Raw genomic sequence first — 16,904 nt, forward strand, 5'->3', positions numbered from 1 at the left:
TTTATCCAAATATGGCATTATCTGAAAAATAAAAGAATAAGTATCTATTACATATCTTATAATACATTTAATAGTTTCAGAATAACCCTGAAGGCAGAGAGAAGTACTGTTTCATATATACAAGGAATAAGCTTTAAGACACTAAATGACTAAAAGCATGAGACTACTCAATGATAGAAGTAGAACTTGAACCCAAGTGCAATGGGCTGAATATTTGTGCTCCTCAAAATTCTTATGCCATGATCTTTGTTTTCTGAATGTTGAGCTTCAAGCCAACCTTTTCACTCTCCTCTTTCACGTTCATCAAGAGGCTTTTGAGTTCCTCTTCACTTTCTGCCATAAGGGTGGTATAATCTGCATATCTGAGGTTATTGATATTTCTCCCAGCAATCTTGATTCCAGCTTGTGCTTCTTCCAGCCCAGTGTTCCTCATGATGTACTCTGCATATAAGTTAAATAAGCAGGGTGGGGACTGCAAGGAGATCCAACCAGTCCATTCTAAAGGAGATCAATCCTGGGTGTTCATTGGAAGGACTGATGCTAAAGCTGAAACTCCAATACTTTGGCCACCTCATGCGACGAGTTGACTCACTGGAAAAGACTCTGATGCTAGGAAGGGTTGGGGGCGGGAGGAGAAGGGGACGACAGAGAATGAGATGGCTGGATGGCATCACCAACTCGATGGACATGAGTTTGAGTGAATTCCAGGAGTTGGTGATGGACAGGGAGGCCTGGTGTGCTGTGATTCATGGGGTCGCAAAGAGTCGGACACGACTGAGCGACTGACCTGAACTGAACTGAACTGAAATTCTTATGCTGAAACCCCTAATCCCAGTGGGATGGTATTTGGAGGTGGGGCCTTTGGGAGGTAATTAAGTCATGAGAGTGGAGTCCTCGTGAAAGGGATTCATGCCCTTACAGGAAGGGCCCCCAAAACTAGCCAGCTGTTTCTATTGTGTAACAATACGGCAAGAAACTGCTCTCTGAAAACTAGGAAGAGGGAACTCCAAGAACCCAATCATGCTGGCAACCTGACCTCAGACTTCCAGCCTCCAGAACTGTGAGAAATAAAGTTAGTTGTTTAAGCCTCTCAGTCTATAGTAATTTGTTATAACAGCCCATGATGAGTAAGACATCAAGTCTTCTATTTTTAAGGCATGGTTAAGTAAGACTCTCCCTCTTTTGACTGACATATCTCCAAATGGAAAATTGAAGAGAGAGTGTCAAAATACCTGTGAGTCTGTTTCTGTTCATTTGAGTTTTATTTTAGATTCCACATATAAGGGATGTCATATGGTATTTATCTTTCTCTTTCTGACTTACTTCAGTTAGTATAGTAATCTCTATGTCCACCCATGTTGCTGCTGCTGCTGCTGCTAAGTCACTTCAGTCGTGTCCGACTCTGTGTGACCCCATAGACGGAAGCCCACCAGGCTCCCCCGTCCCTGGGATTCTCCAGGCAAGAACACTGGAGTGGGTTGCCATTTCCTTCTCCAATGCATGAAAGTGAAAAGTGAAAGTGAAGTTGCTCAGTCGTGTCCAACCCTTAGCGACCCCACAGACTGCAGCCTACCAGGCTCCTCCATCCATGGGATTTTCTAGGCAAGAGTACTGGAGTGGCTTGCCATTGCCTTCTCCACATGTTGCTGCAAATGGTATTATTTCATTCTTTTTTGTGGTTGAGATTGTGTGGGTTTTCTTAGAATTGTGGTGGTTCAGTCACTAAGTTCTGTCTGACTCTTGAGATGCCATGGACTGTAGCTCGCAAAGTGCCTCTGTCCATGGGATTTTCCTGGCAAGAATACTAGAGTGGGTTGCCATTTCCTTCTCCAGGGGATCTTCCCGACCCAGGGATAGAACCCTGGTCTCCTGCGTTGCAGGCAGATTCTTTACTAACTGAGCTACTAGGGAAGCAGAATACTTCCTCCTTGTAAAAGAGTTATTTTTTGAGCAAAGTTAACATATGACTGTTACAGATCCACTTTAAAACACAATGGAGAATCTCAGGTTTCCAGGCCACACTGCATCACCTTCTCTGTCCTGCTTATGAAGGCAGTGGGTCAGGTGTATAGTCACAGCTTCGTCATCAAAGAAGTTAAAGTTCCAATATGGCAATTATTTTTGCTTATTTTCACTTAATCATTTGTTGGTTATGTTTAACATAATTACACTCTTTTTATTTTTTTCAAAATAAATGGAAAAATACCATCAGTTACTTGTCTTGACTTAGAAACAAGTATTTAACAATTAAAGTATTTACCAGCAGTTCTTCTTCCTCCCCCCTGCAAAATAATACCATCAACACCACACCACCTCACCCCAAACTTCCTCTACATTTTATTATTGTGTCTCAGGTCTTTTTGTTTGACAGTTGTCATCAAAATCATTTCCAGTGTATCTCAATTTTGCATATGACATGCAGACATAACGGAAATTGATGAACCAGGAGGCCTCTGGACCCTTCTCAAAATATGGTTCTTAGGCCATCAGGCTCAGTATCACCTCTGCCTGCCTGAGAATGCATATTCCAGGACCCAAACTAGAGCCTATTGAATGAGCCGTTGTGGAGATGATCCCTCAAATCCTATAAACACAAGGAAACGAGGATCTCTGGTCTATAGTAGATCTTACCGGCCTAGTTTACGTCAACTAGCCTAGATTACTGATGCATTTAACTTCAAATAGATTGCCTTTTAACTATCCCAGAGCAATATATATGAACCTCTTTTAATCCTAGAAATAACTCCTAAGTTTACTTATCGATCCCTCCTGTCAACTGGGTAGGGATCCTACTGCAGTATCTTACTTTTTGGTGGAAAGTGCCTTTTCTCTTTGTGAATGAAGAGACTCAGTTTGACCCAAGAGCTCCTGTCACTGTTGGGATCAGGGTCTTTGACCTGGTCGTGAGTAAGGGACTGGTAGGCACCATGGAAATGCCTCTTTTGAACTCTCAATAAGCTGACTTGATTGCTTCTTTCCACCAGGCAGTTGGATTCTCGCCTTTCGTTAATCTCCTCCAGGAGACGTTTGTCTGTTTTAAGTTTTTTAATTATTTCACTGCTTCTGTTTACAGATGCCATTATGCTGACAAACTAATCATCAAGTGGTTCTTGCTGTCCTGCAAACAAATGCAGAGAAAAAACAAATACTATCAATTGCTTGCTTGACCTCAAACCCAATGCTCACAATCAGGTATTCGCCAGCATCTCCGGTTACTTTATCAAGTGATTACCTCATGTCAGGTATTTATCCTCCTGCAGACAACGCTGCCACTGTGCCCCTCCCCCAACCCCACTGCATCTCTTACTATTGCTTTCCTGAGGAGAAAGAAAAGACCAGAGAAAGAGGATACAGTGAGAGAATATATTTTGGTTTATACAGCAATACTGTGCATTGATTTTTGCTTTTAGGAACTTTCATTGCTTATTCTGATTATAAAGATAACATGAGTTTATTATAGGAAATGAAGAAAACACAGCAAAGTATAAGGTAGAAGAGCTAAAATCACTCGTAATCCAGAGACAGCCAAATTAGAATTTTGGATGTTTCTTTCCTAATAAATATCCAAAGTTTATTTAATTATAAAAAGTACAAGGGGTTCCCTGGCTGTCTAGTGGTCAGAACTCTGAGATTCCACTGGCGAGGCTGTGTTGGATCCCTGCTCAGGGAACTAAGATCCCTCAGGCTTAGTGCTACAGCGAAAAATTTAAAAAAACAAATACAGAAGACATCAAACTGGTCATACTAAAGCACAAATGTTAAACATATGTTTTAACTATTTAGGAAGATTTTGCTTGTCAGGCCAGTACATTTGTCTTTTCAGGGATTTGAAGCACTTAAAAATCAGATATGCTAAATTTACAAAGGAAATTTAAAATATTTAAAGGATTTGCATTAACTAAGTTTGTAAATATACCACTCGTGAGGTGTTAAGTCTTTTCAACTTGGGTTAACTGAATATTAATTGCAGAAAAAAATAAGAATGATCATTCTTTATACAAAAATAACTCAATTTAGAGAATTTTCTGGCAATCCAGGGGTTAGCACTTCATGCTTTTACAGCTGGGGGCAGTGGTCTTTCAGTCTCTTGTTGGGGGACTAAGATCCCACAAGCCATGTGGCATAGCCAAATTAAAAAAAAAATAAAACAACACCCACAATTTATAAATAGAATACAACTCATGTTGAAATCAACATTTTCACTTTAGAAAATCAGTATTATGAGCCCTAAAGTCCTACCAACCCAAATGTCCATCAACAGCTGAGTGGATAAATAAATCATGGTATATCCACACAATAGATACTATGCAGTTAGTAAGAAAAAAAAATAGTACTATTGATACACATAATAACATGGCTACTCTCAGGATAATTGAGTTGAGTGAAAAAAAGTCAGACAAAAAAAAACGGTATTGTATGATTCTACTCATAAAAAATTCTATGAAATATGAACTACTCTATAGTGAAGTGGTTGTCTGGAAATGAGGAGGGGTTAAGAACAATGGCAGCAGGCAGGACTGTAAAGTAATACAAAGTATGAGTAAGCTTTTAGTGTTGATTAATAAAGAGATGGGAATACCAGACCACCTGACCTGCCTCTTGAGAAACCTGTATGTAGGTCAGGAAGCAACAGTCAGAACTGTACATGGAACAACAGACTGGTTCCAAATAGGAAAAGGAGTACGTCAAGGCTGTATATTGTCACCTTGCTTATTTAACTTATATGCAGAGTACATCATGAGGAACGCTGGGCTGGAAGAAGCACAGCTGGAATCAAGATTGCTGGGAGAAATATCAATAACCTCAGATATGCAGATGACACTACCCTTATGGCAGAAAGTGAAGAGGAACTCAAAAGCCTCTTGATGAAAGCGAAAGAAGAGAGTGAAAAGGTTGGCTTGAAGCTCAACATTCAGAAAACAAAGACCATGGCATCTGGTCCCATCACTTCATGGGAAATAGACGGAAAAACAGTGGAAACAGTGTCAGACTTTATTTTTTGGGGCTCCAAAATCACTGCAGATGCTGATTGCAGCCATGAAATTAAAAGACGCTTACTCCTTGGAAGGAAAGTTATGACCAATCTTGATAGTATATTAAAAAGCAGAGACATTACTTTGCCAACCAAGGTCCGTGTACTCAAGGCTATGGTTTTTCCCGTGGTCATGTATGGATGTGAGTGTTGGACTGTGAAGAAAGCTGATCGCCAAAGAATGGATGCTTTTGAACTGTGGTGCTGGAGAAGACTCTTGCGAGTCCCTTGGACTGCAAGGAGATCCAACCAGTCCATTCTAAAGGAGATCAGTCCTGGGTGTTCATTGGAAGGACTGATGCTAAAGCTGAAACTCCAATACTTTGGCCACCTCATGTGACGAGCTGACTGACTGGAAAAGACTCTGATGCTAGAAAAGGTTGGGGGCAGGAGGAGAAGGGGACGACAGAGAATGAGATGGCTGGATGGCATCACTGACTCTGTGGACATGAGTTTGAGTGAACTCCGGGAGTTGGTGATGGACAGGGAGGCCTGGCGTCTATGATTCATGGGGTCGCGGTGAGTCAGACACGACTGAGCAACTGAAATGAACTGAACTGATCTCTGGCATATACAGCCTTTCTGCTTTATCTTTCTTTCTCCTGTCTCCCTTGGAAAATCCTTGATTTCAGGCACCATATTATTTACAATACTATGGAGTTGGAGCTCAGTATAATGCAGGAGCGCAATAAAAAGCAGTTGACTTTGCTAAAAGTATAAATCCAGTAACGTTAGCTCACAAATATAAAAGATGTACAACCCACCAAGAAATGATCCCTTGGTTTTCAAGTAAGCAATTCTTTAGGCAAGATATCAGTTGCAGAAGTGAACAGGGAAGAGAGAAGATACCTTTCAACACTGGATCTAGCAAGTTTAAACTTAAGGGACATAAAATATTGTATGTACTCAGTTAACACTAAATAATTAAATTGCCCTCAATCTTGCTAACTCTATTTCGATCACCCGTTAATTATCCAAGGTAGTAAAAACAAGAATATATGAATGAAATAAATCTACAAATAGCCCCCATATCTCATTTTTGTCATTAATTTCAAGTTACTTTTACTAGAGATACTAATTTGTTAGAAATTAAACTCCTTGAATTCTGTCTCCTTTACTACTTTTACTGTTTATCATCCTCTCTGCAGGATGTTCAAATGAAAAACAAGTGGGGACATGACTAAAGGAAGGAGAAAACAAAGTAATTGTCTCATGTACTTTGGAGCTAATTTATATTTTGTTAAAAGCCCATTATATAGATTTACTGTGAATGAAATGTAGATGTGTTAGTCACAAATTCACTAAGATCACAGAATTCAAACTTTTTTACTAATAATTTATTCGATATCACTGTGCATTCTCACCCTAGTGTGTTTTATTTTATTATTTTTAAACTAATTTTTATTGGAGTATAGTTTCCTTACAATGTTTAGTTTCTACTGTACAGCAAAATGAATCAGCCGTACATATACGTCTATCCCCTCCCTTTTGGACTTCCTTCCCATTCAAGTCACCACAGTGCATTAGGAAATAGTCAATCAAGTCCAGGAAGCACAGAGAGTCCCATATATAATAAACCCAAGGAGAAACATGCCAAGACACATATTAATCAAACTGACAAACATTAAATTCAAAGAAAAATTATTAAAAGCAGCATAGGAAAATTAAACTCTTATTACAGATCACATGAACACAGGAGCCAACTAAAATTAGACACAGCAAGAATCTAATGGTAAGAGCTTGGAATCTGAAGTCAAAAAGGTTTGACTCCGGTTCAAGCTATGCTAATTGTGTGGCCTCAGTTAAGTTACCTTCTCTGGCTCTCAGTTACCTTACACGTTTAATGGAAATAATATCCAAATCACAGAGAACCATAAGGATTAAATGAACTAATATGTTATCAAGAACTTAATATAACCAAAACTCAATAAATTGTAATTTAAAAATATTTATTAGTCACTGTAAAAACATTTTTGTTCAATTGGATAAATAAATAGTGTTTTTGTCCCCTCAGTTATTAATCTGTTTATTTGCTATGTGATCTGTTTCAGCTACATAATTTGTGGTGGCCATAGCAAAATGATAAGGCAAGGGCCCTTGTTGAAAAATCACTGAGAATTTTAAGATGGTAGCAGAAGAGCATTAAACCAAGTGGGCTCCTTCTTAGGGGTCGGGGCTGGTGATTGTGTGATGGTAGAAAGAGGTCACATGTCTATGAAACTGGCTATATGTGTGACATAGGAACAAGTCAATTTCTATGCTTAAATCCCCAAGTTTTAGTGTCTTAAATGGAGATAAATAATGTGCCTAACCTATGACTTTTTAAAGGCATGTATTTTTAAGCATGCATATACAGTCAGTTCAGTCGCTCAGTCGTGTCCAGGCTTCCTTATCCACCACCAACTCCTGGGGCTTACTCAAACTCATGTCCATCGAGTCAGTGATGCCATCCATCTCATTCTCTGTTGTCCCCTTCTCCTTGAAAGGTTGTTTCTGAACCATGCAAAGACGCCGAGATTCTTGGCCTCTGGAGGAGAGGAATTCAATCCAGGGCCAGAGACGAGGCTTGATCGCTCAGAGCTTTTGTGTAATAAAATTTTATTAAAGTATAAAGGAGATAGAGAAAGCTTCTGACATAGGCATCAGAAGGGGGCAGAAAGAGTACCTGCTTGCTAGTGTTAGCAATGGAGTTATATACTCTCCAAAGAATCCAAAGAATGTCTGGAGGTTGTAAAGACTTCACCAGACCTACTCACATGATTTACATTTTAAGATAACAGGATCAGCCAGAAGGTTTAATCCAGAGACTGTCCTCAGGCAGGATACATTACTATTATATAATCCTTGTAAAGACCAGACCTACTCCCATAATTTACATTTTAAGATAACAGGATTAGCCAGAAGGTTTAATCCAGAGACTGTCCTAAGGCAGGATACATTCAGTTCAGTTCAGTTCATTTCAGTCCAGTCGTGTCCAACTCTTCACGACCCCATGAATCACAACACACCAGGCCTCCCTGTCCATCACCGACTCCCAGAGTTTACTCAAACTCATGTCCATCAAATCAGTGATGCCATCCATCCATCTCATTCTCTGTCGTCCCCGTCTCCTCCCACCCCCAAACCCTCCCAGCATCAGAGTCTTTTCCAGTGAGTCAACTCGTCGCATGAGGTGGCCAAAGTATTGCAGTTTCAGCTTTAGCATCAGTCCTTCCAATGAACACCCAGGACTGATCTCCTTTAGAATGGACTGGTTGGATCTCCTTGCAGTCCAAGGGACTCTCAAGAGTCTTCTCCAGCACCACAGTTCAAAAGCATCAATTCTTCGGCGATCAGCTTTCTTCACAGTCCAACTCTCACATCCATACATGATCATTTAGATCTCTCAAATCACTTGCCCCTGGAACCAAGTCACCATATGATGAGGAAGCTTAAGCCATAGTGAGAGGTCATGTATGGGGGTTCTGTCACTAGCCCTAACTAGTCATTCAGCCAGAGGCCAGAATCAACTATAAGACATATGAGTGATTGAGCTTTCATATGATTGCAGGCCCTAGTTTTCTAGTTCTTTTAGCTTGAGGCCTTAGATATCATGGAGCAAAGATAAGTTATCTGAATCTCTCACCCAGTGAAATTGTGATAGATAATAATTATTGTTGTTTTGACATCTTGGAATGTGAAGTCAAGTGGGCCTTAGAAAGCATCACTACGAACAAAGCTAGTGGAGTTGATGGAATGCCAGTTGAGCTGTTTCAAATCCTGAAAGATGATGCTATGAAAGTGCTGCACTTAATATGCCAGCAAATTTGGAAAACTCAGCAATGGCCACGGGACTGGAAAAGGTCAGTCTTCATTCCAATCCCAAAGAAAGGCAATGCCAAAGAATGCTTAAACTACTGCACAATTGCACTCATCTCACACGCTAGTAAAGTCATGCTCAAAATTCTCCAAGCCAGGCTTCAGCAATATGTGAACCATGAACTTCCAGATGTTCAAGCTGGTTTTAGAAAAGGCAGAGGAATCAGAGATCAAATTGCCAACATCCGCTGGATCATGGAAAAAGCAAGAGAGTTCCAGAAAAACATCTATTTCTGCTTCATTGACTATGCCAAAGCCTTTGACTGTGTGGATCCCAAGAAACTGTGAAAAATTCTGAAAGAGATAGGAATATCAGACCACCTGACCTGCCTCTTAAGAAACCTATGTACAGGTCAGGAAGCAACAGTTAGAAGTGGACATGGAACAACAGACTGGTTCCAAATAGGAAAAGGAGTACATCAAGGCTGTATATTGTCACCCTGCTTATTTAACTTATATGCAGAGTACATCATGTGAAATGCCAAGCTAGATGAAGCACAAGCTGGACTCAAGATTGCCGGGAGAAATATCAGTAACTTCAGATATGCAGATGACACCACCCTTACTGCAGAAAGTGAAGAGGAACTAAAGAGCCTCTTGATGAAGGTCAAAGAGAAAAGTGAAAAAACTGGCTTAAAACTCATTCATCAAACTCAGATTATGGCATCCAGTCCCATCACTTCATGGCAAATAGATGGGGAAACAATGGAAACAGTGTTTCTTGGGCTCCAAAATCACTGCAGATGTTGACTGCAGCCATGAAATTAAAAGACACTTGCTTCTTGGAAGGAAAGTTATGACCAACCTAGACAGCATATTGAAAAGAAGAGACATTACTTTGCCAACAGAGGTCCGCATAGTCAAAGCTATTGTTTTTCCAGTAGTCGTGTACGGATGTGAGAGTTGGACCATAAAGAAAGCTGAACACTGAAGAATTAATGCTTTTGAAGTGTGATCTTGAAGAAGACCCTTGAGAGTCCTTGGACTGCAAGGATATCCAACCAGTCCATCCTAAAGGAAATCAGTCCTGAATATTCATTGTAAGGACTGATGCTGAAGCTGAAGCTCCAATACTTTAGCCACCTGATGGGAAGAACTGACCTATTAGAAAAAACCCCGATGCTGTGAAAGATTGAAGGCAGGAGGAGAAGGGGGTGACAGAGGATGAGATGGTTGGATATCATCCCTGACTCTATGGACATGAGTTTGAGCAAGCTCCGGGAATTGGTAATAGACAGGGAAGCCTGGCATGCTGCAGTCCAGGGGTTGCAAAGAGTCAGACATGGCTGAATGACTGAACTGAACTAAACTGATAGGTATGCTTAAGGTTTAACTGGGCTTCCCTGGTGGCTCAGTGGTAAAGAATCTGCTTGCCAATGCAGGAGACGTGGGTTCAATCCCTGAGTTGAGAAGATCCACTGGAGGAAGAAATTGCTACCCACTCCACTATTCTTGCCTGGGAAATCCCATGGACAGATATAATACTTGGAATAATTTCTCATCCTAAATTAATAAACTAGCATTTGTTACTATGTCATGAGCTTGGCTAATTTATATTTGTATTTTATATGATTAAAAACCATGTATCTGCATGTATAAGGCCAAGGAATAAACTCAGACATTGAAAATTCATCATGAACACCATGTTTCTTAAGAAACTGACCTTCTTCTCTTGAGAATGAATTAACATACCAATGTGGTTGAGATTGGAAGTTTTCATATATTCCATGATACTTAATATAGTCAGATACAACTTGTACTATGTTAAAAAACCTGAACTTTTCTTAAATACCTGTTAATTTGGTGGTACAGTCTTTCTAAATAGGTTTTCATAAACTGACACCAAAGAGTACAGTGTAAAACTTCTTTACATTTTTCTAAAGACTCTAATTTACTTCAAAAACTTCTTACAAAGTTCGCTCATATCAAATGAGTCAGGTGATCAGCTAGGTTCTGTACTCAACTACATAGGTGTTATTTTTTTCTCAAATAGTTTATTCTGTGAACCTTGAGATATCTTGTGACTCCAGCAAGAATCCACCTTGGAAGTCATTTTGCATCACTTCCGCAGTATTCACTGTGTTCCCTGGAAGCAAGTCACTTTAGTCCAGCCCACATTGATAGCAGAAGAAGTGGACTCCACCTTCTGAAGAAAGGAGTATTAAATAATTTTTGGACAAATTTTAGAACTACTGCGCTTGATAGTTTGCAATAGTTCTGGGCTTCCCTGGTGGCTCAGATGGTAAAGAATCTGCCTGCACTGCAGGAAACTTGAATTCGATCCTGGGTCAGGAAGATCCCCTGGAGAAGGAAATGGCATCCCACTCCAGTATTCTTGCCTGGAGAATACCGTGGACAGAGGAGCCTAGTGGGCTATAGTCTATGGGGTTGTAAGAGTCCAACACAACTGAGAGACTAACACTTAACACTGCACTTGATAGGCTTGAAATTAGTACAAAGGAAGTTTTATAAATTAATGATATTAGGCTTAACATATCCTTATTCTCTGTCTCACAGTACAGGGTATAGTTGTGTTTAATGGTCCTGGTAGACTTAAAATCCTTTGACTAAAGTTTTTTACTGTGAGAGGAGAGGGTGGGATGAATGGAGAAAGTAGCACTGACATATATGCAATAACATGTTTAAAATAGGTAACTAGTAGGAAGCTACTGTGAAGCACAGGGAGCTCAACTCAGTGCTCTGTGATGACCTAGAGGGGTGGGAGAGAGGCTCAGGAGGGAGGGGATATATGTATGCTTAGAGCTGACTCACGCTGTTTGTACAGTGGAAACTAAGACATCCTTGTAAAGCAGTTATCCTCCAATTAAAAATTTAAAAAATAAACTTTTTTACTCATTGAGTAGTGTTTGCATGGGCACTGTCTTTATTTGCTTCTAAAGAAAATGAAGAAATAATGATAGGAAGGTGCATTCCAGCCAGTACATGTACAGACGGGCCACCTGGGGAACTTGGAACTGTCACCGTGAATGGAACTTAGGGTGTAAAGGCGGGATGATGGGAAGTGAAGTTGGAAAGGTAGTGCCCCTCAGTTTCTCCTTCTCTCCTTTCACCCTCAGCTTTTGTCATCTTTACATTTTTAAGGCTAATATTTTCTATGGCCATAATTAAGTTTTATGTAAATTGTTAAGTTCTAGAAGTTGAAAGCCAGTGGGCAGGGTTTATGTGTGACTGCATAGGCTCCAGAGCTGCATAATATATTTCCTTTCTTATTTAGTTTTTTTAAGTATTTCCTGGAATTTCTAATTGTCTATTTTTTCCCCACCTTTAACATACTCTCAGTTTTTTCCTCCAAATCTCCATGTGATAAGATACCCTAATGATTCTGCTTTACAGACCAGTTTCTTAGGGCCTTCTTTCCTCCTGCTCTAAACTGATCCAGTTTTTCTCTAGGTCTGCTTTTCTTGAATTTCCATAATTCCTGGATTCCATTCCTTTCCCTTTCTCCCTATTGCTGCATCATGTCCTCAGAATTTCCTATAAAAGGTTGTTTGAGGGTGCTAAGTTTTCCAAGTAGTTGCAAGTCTGAAAGCACTGTTTTTGAACCTGTATATCTTGTTATCAATATCAGAGGTATTTTTAAGCGATGACGATAAGTATGAATATATTGGTATTTCAAGTCTATTACATTGGCCTAGTAAAAATAGCCAAGTAAAAACAAAAATGTGATCTTACCACCTGAAAGTAAGACATTGCCATGTTGAAACACCACTGAGTATGCTTCATTTGCTCGCATGCTTGTAATGGGGAAACTGAAGTGTAAAGTGATCGGTGTAGACACTGTCAGTACTTTCTACATTTAGTGAACAAAATTATTATACATTCTTTTTCTCACAAATTACTCTTACTCATGTTTACGAAATACAGCCAGGCTATAGTTTTTATTTTTTCAGCTTATTGAAATATATTTTTTTGTCTCTTTTTCTTATGAGAAAATTCTGAAAATTGATGTTTCAGAAAGATCCCTAAGAGTTAGGCTGTATTAAACATCTATTTTATAATTTTTTAATGATAAAACCATTGATGTTTTCTTACTAGGATAACCATTATAAAAATGTTTTGACTGATATAAAAATGTTATGTGTCTTGAACCTAGAAGTAGGCCAACCAATAGTAGACGACAGGAGCATCATCTCGTCTCTCACTTAACCTTTTACAATCTGATCAACTCTTCCACCGTTGTTTTACCTTAGCTTCCAAGAGACTCAGTGCAAAGTGCTTAAATACAGCAGTCAAATACCTTGTATAGCTTTCCTGCTTTTAATTAATCCTGATTTTATTTTTAATTGTTCTGTTTATATTTAATCTTGTAAGCACTCTCAAATTCTTTTTGACTCCAGGTTATATTTTTTAAGGTTTTATGTCTTGCTTTTTCAACTTGCTTCTAAGCTCTTGAAGACAGGAAATCATCTCTAACTTTCAAAACTAGCCTCAGAGGACTGTTTTAAAGTTAAATGAATAGACATAGGAAACACTTAGAATTGTATTTGGCATGAAGGAAATGCTAATGTTAGTAGCATTATGTTTTATTATGTAGCATTCAGACTACATAGAACATGTACTTATAGAAGGTGTTTTTAGGTAAGAAAAGATTTTTCTATTCCTCAGTACTTACAATTTGAGGACTGGACATTTCTATTTTAACTCAGTGCCAAATGAGTTGAAATGTTAACTGCTTTCTAAATATATCTAATGTTTGATAAAATCCAAAGGTGACCTTTTCCATCCAAATATTAGGTAATGCTGGGACATAATTCTGGAGGAGAAAGCAACTTTAAAGAAATCTTTAGGCTAAGTAGCACATTACTGAATGGAGAAGCTATGAAAAACATGGATTTATTCTCAGAGGAGGCTGAAGAGATAGGTGCCCAGAAAAAGAAACTTACTTTTTATATGTAACATGTTCCTGAATCTCCTATTTGCTAGTCTTGAAGATCATATTGTGTCTTCGAACATGATAGCTGTAGGCTACTAGCCTGTCATGTAAGAGAACCCCATGGACTTTAGCCCACTAGGCCCCTCTGGCCATGGGATTTCCCAGGCAAGAGTACTGGAGTGAGTGTGTTGCCATTTCCTTCTCCAGGGGATCTTCCTGACCCAGGGATTCAACTTGCGACTCCTGCATTGGCCAGTGGATTCTTTAGCACTGGGAAAAAAACCTGGGAAACCCCCTATATATCCCATGTTAGTAGTAAAAGAGATGAAAAGGAAAGCCTGCTCAGTGAATGATCCTTGCCCTTGAGGAGCCTTCTCTGAGTTGGGAAGATCCCTTGGAGGAAGGCATTGGTAGGTGATGGTGGTGGTGGTAATTTAGTCTCTAAGTCATGTCTGACTCTCTTGCGACCCCATGGACTGTAGCCCACCAGACTCTTCTGTCCATGAAATTTTCCAGGCAAGAATACTGGAATAGATTGCCATTTCCTACTCCAGGAGATCTTCCCAACCCAGGGATTGAACCCATGTCTCTTGAGTCTCCTGTGTTGGCTGGCGGATTCTTTACCACCACGTCATGTGGGAAGCCCCAGGATGTCATGGCTGTAGTATAAATGATGAATGTGTGAGTTGTTAAAGTAGCAGAGGGAGTGACAAGAAGAGGATAGATTCCAGATAAAAAAAAAACAGAATCAATAATATTTAATGATTGATTATGGGTAGTGAGAGAGGAGGAACGTAAAATTTCATTCCTGGCATGAATAATGGGATTATATGGTAAATTTCTCACTAGGCTTTTGAGAAAAATTTTACTTTATATATGTGAATAGCTTCTACAAGATAGTAAACATATGAAGGTAACTTCTGAGTAGGTCATTTCTAAGTTCTCTCTGTTTTTATTTATAGATGCCACCTCAAATGAACAGCAAGAGCTTTTCTGTCAGAAGTTGCAGCAGTGTTGCATACTGTTTGATTTCATGGACTCTGTTTCAGACTTGAAGAGCAAAGAAATCAAAAGAGCAACATTGAATGAACTGGTTGAGTATGTTTCAACTAATCGTGGTGTAATTGTTGAATCAGCGTATTCTGATATAGTAAAAATGGTAAGCTTCTAGACTTTAAGTTCCTCAGATTTATATAAATTCAAGTAAGATCTGAGGTGTAATTACAATTTAATGAGATTGATTTTTAGTAAATGTACAATAGTTGATGTGCTCAAAAGAATGTTTTTTAAAATAGTCCGTTTGAAAGATTATCCATTCCATTGATGGTGTCATTGCTTTATGATAGTTTTGGAATTCAGTGACCACAATGACTGGTGGCTACCACATTGGAGAGTGTGGATCTAGACCTTAGGAGAAAGATGTAAGCTCAAGATTATATGGGTTGGTAGGTAATTAATGTCATGTAGCTGAATGGAGAAGGAATAGCTAAAGGGGGAAGAAAAGACTAATGAAAAAATATGGGGCTCTCCACATCTCAGAATTGGATAAGGGAGTCAAATATAAACCATTCTTATTTAGGACATTTTGATATCATATATGTAGCATCTATAGCATTGAATTTTAATCAAAACTCAGGACTCTTAAATGATGTAAACAAACATTTGAAATACCTGATGGGAAAAAAAAAACTGTTGAAGAAAGGTTGTTTAGGGTACTATTTATTAATTAATTAACCATATTCGTCAAGCTGTTTAGTGCATAACAAAATATAAAAATTCATTTGGAATAATTAAAGTCACCAGGCACACAGTTTAAACTTGTGTTAGTTATGGAAGGTTTCACAGAGTCAGACATGACTGAGCTACTAACACACAGAAGGTTATAGCAAGTATGATCTAAACTAAATTATACTCTTTGCATTGGTCACTTAAGAAGGCTTTCTTACCTCTTCTTGCTATTCTCTGGAACTCTACATTCAGTTGAGTATATCTTTCCCTTTCTCCTTTGCCTTTTGCTTCTCTTTCCTCAGCTGTTTATTAGGCCTCCTCTGACAGCCACTTTGTCTTCTGGCATTTCTTTTTCTTGGGGATGGTTTTGGTCATCACCTCCTGTACAATGTTATGAACTTTCATCCATAGTTCTTCGTGCAGTCTGTCTACCAGATCTAGTCTCTTGCATCTATTCGTTACTGCCACTGTATAATCACAAGGGATTTGATTTAGGTTATACCTGAATGGCTTAGTGGTTTTCCCTACTTTTTTCAATTTGAGCCTGAATTTTGCGTTAAGGAGCTGAAGATCTGAGCCACAGTCAGCTCCAAATCTTGTTTTTGCTGACCATATAGAACTTCTCTGTCTTCGACTGCAAAGAATATAATCAGTCTGATTTCGATACTGGCTACCTGGTGATGTCCATGTGTAGAGTCATCTCTTATGTTGTAGGAAGAGGGTGTTTTGCCAACAAATGCTGGGTCATAGAAAAAGTAAGGGAATTCCAGAAAAAACATCTACTTCTGCTACATTGACTATGCTGAAGCCTTTGACTACGTGGATCACAACAAACTGGAATATCCTTAATGAGATGGGACTCCCAGACCATATTACCTGCCTCCAGAGAAACCTGTATGCAGGTCAAGAAGCAGCAGTTAGAACTGGACATGGAACAACGAACTGGTTCAAAATTGGGAAAGGCTGTATGTTGTCACCCTGCTTATTTAACTTACATGCAAAGTACTTCATGTGAAATGCTGGGCTGGACGAATCACAAGCTGGAATCAAGATTGTGGAGAGAAATATCAAAAGCTTCAGATATGCAGATAATACAACTTTAAAGGCAGAAAATGAAGAGCAACTAATGAGCCTCTAGATGAAGGTGAAAGAGAAAAGTGAAAAAGCTGGCTTAAAACTCAACATTCTGAAAACTAAGATTATGGCATCTGCTCCTATTACTTCACAGCAGATAGATGGGGAAACAATGCAAACAGTGACAGACTTTATTTTCTTGGGTTTCAAAATCACCGCAGAAGGTGACTGCACCCTGAAATTAAAAGATGATTGCTCCTTGGAAGAAAAACTATGACCAACCTATACATTTATTGGTTGACAAAAATGCTGTGACCA

At 39.2% G+C, this 16,904-nt stretch overlaps 1 protein-coding gene across 1 annotated transcript; it reads right to left on the minus strand.

Moving 5' to 3' along the window:
- Position 1: 1 nt before the first annotated feature.
- On the minus strand, positions 2–3,080 carry SPATA45 (spermatogenesis associated 45). Its single transcript, XM_088845027.1, has 2 exons — positions 2,807–3,080; positions 2–21 (listed from the first exon to the last, which is right to left on the minus strand). Exons 1-2 carry the CDS (start codon positions 3,078–3,080, stop codon positions 2–4), a joined length of 294 nt encoding a protein of 97 aa, XP_088701153.1.
- Between the last annotated feature and the right edge of the window lie 13,824 nt (positions 3,081–16,904).

Source organism: Moschus berezovskii, chromosome 17 (genome assembly GCF_049115385.1).
Source record: "Moschus berezovskii isolate FMDL1 chromosome 17, NW_MosBer_1.0, whole genome shotgun sequence".
NCBI classification, from domain to species: domain Eukaryota; kingdom Metazoa; phylum Chordata; class Mammalia; order Artiodactyla; family Moschidae; genus Moschus; species Moschus berezovskii.